General features: G+C 36.6%; 1 protein-coding gene across 1 annotated transcript; it reads right to left on the bottom strand.

The window, feature by feature from the left end:
• Positions 1 to 3388: 3388 nt before the first annotated feature.
• Positions 3389 to 4604, bottom strand: LOC131027996 (CASP-like protein 4A2). Its single transcript, XM_057958106.1, has 3 exons — positions 4364 to 4604; positions 4168 to 4282; positions 3389 to 4063 (listed from the first exon to the last, which is right to left on the bottom strand). Exons 1-3 carry the CDS (start codon positions 4519 to 4521, stop codon positions 3743 to 3745), a joined length of 594 nt encoding a protein of 197 aa, XP_057814089.1. The 5' UTR covers positions 4522 to 4604; the 3' UTR covers positions 3389 to 3742.
• Positions 4605 to 4817: the final 213 nt, after the last annotated feature.

The raw sequence follows: 4817 nt of genomic DNA, 5'->3' as shown, positions 1-4817 counted from the left end.
AAGGGGAATTGTCCCATTATTAAAGAAGCACCTAGAGATAGGCCACCTCAAGGGCGAAATTGTTGGCTTGTACCTATATCTACAACATGACATTCTTTTATCAATAGAGCTATGGGAGGATAAAATAACATATTTGTCTTTCCAGAAAAACAAAAAAAGAATATTTCCATCCTTAAATCATTTCATTGCTGGCTAAAAGAATGTGGGAAACCAGGAGGGTCTCCAAGAAAGGCCATGTGTCAAGAGAAAGGCTTTGGCCTAAAGGGCTTGAAGAAATCATGGATCCATCTCTAGAAAGTCTTATCCCTATGATAGTACTAGAAAAGATGCATAAAAGACTCAATTTGCCCACAAAAAGGGCAACGAGGATCCAAAAAACCCATGTGTCATAGGCCAGAGATGAGAGGAAAGACTTGGAAAAGAATACACCAAGCAAAATAGGCAGGTTTTGGCTCCACAGTGGTAGACTAGATGCCAAGAAATTTGCGTTTAAGTCAACTGCAAGTGCCATCTAAAATTCAAAGCCAGCACGATGGGAAGATGCAGAGAGAGCCATCTAAAATTTAGAGAGGGTTTGTAATGGGTAAATGAGGTCTAGGAGTACCACAACCAATCTTTCCACCACGGGTTCACAGGATGAATGCCTAATTTTGAATCACCTCAATGGGAAGAGTCGATAAGATGATATCAAATGTTTGTCGATCTGGTCAAATGAGTCGGTACTGCACTCATAAATCGTCCCAAGAGCAAATTCTCATGGAAGCTCTAGAAAAGAGATCTTTAGGAGTACGAATGTCACACTTGTGAAAGCGAAGAGCACTCACTCTAGGATCCTTGGCTAGAAGACAACCTTGAAACTGAATGAGGGGTGACCACTAGAGGTTATGGTGGTTAAAAGAAAGACAATCATTAAAACAAGAGCCATTCCATCTGAGCTGCAACTTGCTGGCTTCCCATGCATACCATATGATTTTGGCAACAAAAGTTCCTTCAATGTGAATAACATCCTTCATAAGGAGGAGGGATTGAAAGCCAATCCCCTTCCAAGAAGTTTTATTAACTGGATAACCTAAAAATATACAATTCCTAAGAAGAAATTTACAAGCCTTCGAGCCAGAGATGGCTCGTATCACCCATTTAGCACATAGACCAAGCCCCTATTCCTAGGTAGAAAGTAGACCAAGACCACTAGACTCCCAAAGAAGATAATAAAACTCCCGTGCAACTTTGTGAAAGCCAAAATGTGTAGGGGAGGAGGCTGACAAAATGCCCCTTAAGAGCTTCTCAAGCTTCAGGTATGAAGATTTCGAAGGAGCCCAACAAGAGGAGTTATAAACATGAGTGGCAGAAAAAACTTTGGAGCAGATTTGAAATATCCTTACAAGAGATAGGGGCTTTGTGATCCAGTATGAAAGATTTTTCTTAATTCTAGTAAGAATTGCATTCCATAGATCCATTAGGGAGCCCTAAAAATAAAATGGAATACCCAAGAACCTGAAAAGCTCACCATGATCTAGCCATTTCCAACTAAATCAATGCATCCATGGAGGAGTAGGCAGAAAATACTATTGATAACATTGCGTCTTGTGCCACTAAATGGCAGACCCAAAGGCTAGACAAAAAAATGTCGAGGCAGCGAAAGGCCTCCCAAATATTTTGCTTGTCCTCAATGAGGGTTAGGAAGGAATCATTTGTGAAGTGACCATAAGTTAACTGAGAAAGAGGATCAGAATGAGGCCCTGAAGAAGGAGACTCAAGAAAGGCAATACATTTGACTTTTCTAGTAGCAATGGCATTGGCAAACAAATAACCAAAACCCTCAGTCACTAACACATACAAGGAGGGCGTGAGAGGGCAATCCTGCTGAATAGACATAAACAAACCAAAGGAAAAATATTGGTGACCATTGATAGTGATACACATAGAGACATCCCCAAACGATATTTGCACAAATTGAATAAAATGAGGACCAAAGCCAAGAGCTTGAAGCATGTCAAGAATGAATGATCATTCAGTTCTATCATAAGCTTTAGTAAAGTCAATCTTGAGAAGGATTTCATTCTACTTGGAGTGACGGGCCCAATCCATACCTTCCCATACAACAATAATATTATCCAGAATGAATTTGGATTTTATAAAACCAATTTGCTTAGGTCGCACAATATGAGGGAGAAGGTGCCTAATTTTCAGAGCCAAAGCCTTAGCAATGATTTTATAAGAAATATTAAGGAGTGGAATGGGTCACCAATTGTAGATATCTTCAGGGTCCCTGACTTTAGGTATGAATTTGATATTTGCTTGATTAATAATTTTACCTAAAGAACAAGAATGAAAAGCTTCTTGGATAACCTTGAGCAGATCGGGTCCCACACAAGGCCATAAAGCCTTGTAGAATTCATAGGGGAAGCAATCATAGCCAGGGGCTTTATCGTTTGCCATGGAATAAACTACTTCTTTGAGGTCTTCAAGAGTGAGAATTTGATCATAGAAAGTCCAATGGGCTTCAGAGAGCCGAGTAGGAACCACTGAAAGGCATTCCTGAAGACCATCATCATTCTCAAGAGAGGGACCTTAAGTAGTAAAGACCTTTCCATAATGGCAGACAAAGGCTTGAAGAACATTTGATAGCTAAGAGAGCACCAATCGACCTTCCTTGATGCACTTAATACGAGGTGAGGAATGATGAGCTCGAATGGAAAGAAAGAGCTCCTTGGAAGCATGATCCACTGCCTTAAGCGAATGTAACCTAGCTTTAATTTGAGCTCCTCTAGTAGAATGATTATCAACAATCTTCTTCTGATGCTGAAACTTCGCAACCCTAACTTGTAACACAGGTGAGAAAGGGTTCACGATCAAATCCTCAGTGGCTTCATAGGAACACCAACGAAAGTTGGCAAGTTGTCAGCCATAGATTCTGAAAAATCTCATTGTACACTAGACGATAGAATTCCACCAATTAATCCACCCATGCGCTTGCTACTTAATTGTTTGAATTATCTTGTATTATTTTATTTGAAGATTCTTCTAACTTAAACTTTTTTAGATGATTATATTAGAATAAAATATTTATTACACTTCTTAAAAAACTTAATATCTAATATCATTTGATAAAAATTACTCCACAAAAAACTTTATGTAACTTTTTGATAGTTTTAAAATATCTCACTTTGATTATAATTATATTTAAACATAAAAATATTTAAGGGGAAATGTCTTGTCATAAATGATATAGAAAGCAATAAAAATACTATTATATATACTTTCAAAAGAATTAAATAACCTGTAAAAATCTTTAATAAAATTTGTCCTTTTGTAATGGAAACAAAATAAATTGCAAAAAGATTGATGGAGTCTTTAATGGAACGACCTCCACTTAAAATAACAATACTTGACCATTAATTTGACCCGAACTGTACTATTAAAGATATTGAATACTATAAAAAATTTAGAAAGAGAAGTCGAGTACATTTACATAAATTTCTTCCCCACTAAGCTTCCTATAAAAAATTTAGAAACAGAAGTTGAGTACATTTACATAAATTTCTTCCACACTAAGCTTCCTTTAGGAGACATTTAGAAACAGAAGTTGAATACATTTACATAAATTTCTTCCACACTAAGCTTCCTTAGAAGATCCAGCTGACATCTGATTCGCAACCACAAATACCGTAAATAATGGTTTCATATTTCTTGTACATAAAAGATCTTATGATTTAAAGTCATAACACAATGAATTTGGTTCTTATGAATCTAAAACCAAATCCAAACACACAGAAGCAGCATCTTGCTGTCTAGAATCAGTATTGTCAGCAGGAATTTTATGACAAGGCACAGAACAGCATTTTGGGGAACGTAAGTAACGAAGGAGGTTGTGCGTTGAAATTACTGCAGAGGCTGCCATAACAAGAAACCCTAGAAACTCCATACTCACAGAAGCTGCTGCATACCTCACAAACTTTTTCTCACCTGCACCATATGCTTCTTGACCTTCAAAGGAATCTCTTATAAACATTATGTATGCAATTCCTGCCGATGAACTAGACAAAAGCATATAGGCCATAATCTGTTTCATCATACCCAATAATTTAGAAGAAACATATGGTGTTAAAAGTTCTTAGAAATCTTAAAAAAATCTTTTCTAATATAAAACCAGTATGAAATCCATGCCTGATCGAGGATAAAGCTGACGTATAAAAGGATTGATCCAATGGTAGGACAAAACCCTAGAATAATCCTTATGAAGGAATATAGAAACCCTATCACGTTGGCAGCTACAACAAATCTGCAAGACATGAAATCCTTTAATAGATAAACCCAAATTGGAATATGAATTCAAAAGGAAATAAGTACATAGAATTCTTGCCTGAAGGCCTCAAAGGTACTGAAACTGTATTTTAGGCCATTGCTGTTGTCACTGAATGAGAACAATACATTAGATCTTGTCTTGTCTGCTACCATTACAATTAATGAAATCAGGAGAAGCACAAAAGCCATGATCCTTAGAACTGGAGAGATATCCATTTCTTTATCTCTCAAAACGTGTGAAGTTTATCCATTCCAAGCTCTTCATTCTCTTTTATATAATCATTCGGTTGAGTGCAGTGAAGAACTCTTTCCTTAAGTAAACCTTTTAAATGACTTGGATTCCACTAAGCTTGAAAAGTAAGTTGGCACTAGAACAAATATAATAATGTTTGTTTCTTTAAAGCTTACTTTTCTACTGCGTAAATAAAAGAGACCAGTGTCAATTTTGATCACTTTATGTGTGAAAAGAAGGTTTGTAGAATAATGGTATATAATTGCTTATATATAAATGA

The sequence above is a fragment of the Cryptomeria japonica genome, chromosome 5, assembly GCF_030272615.1.
Source record: "Cryptomeria japonica chromosome 5, Sugi_1.0, whole genome shotgun sequence".
In the NCBI taxonomy this organism is placed as follows: Eukaryota; Viridiplantae; Streptophyta; class Pinopsida; order Cupressales; family Cupressaceae; genus Cryptomeria; species Cryptomeria japonica.
The sequence above is the reverse complement of the archived record's forward strand: the minus strand, read 5'-3'. Positions and strand labels throughout refer to the sequence as shown.

Coding starts and splice junctions, on each gene's coding strand:
- LOC131027996 (XM_057958106.1), bottom strand. CDS start 4,521: ATGGATATCTCTCCAGTTCTAAGGATCATGGCTTTTGTGCTTCTCCTG. Junction 4,283..4,363: donor AGTACCTTTGAGGCCTTCAG/GCAAGAATTCTA, acceptor CATGTCTTGCAG/ATTTGTTGTAGCTGCCAACG. Junction 4,064..4,167: donor TCAGCTTTATCCTCGATCAG/GCATGGATTTCA, acceptor ATGATGAAACAG/ATTATGGCCTATATGCTTTT.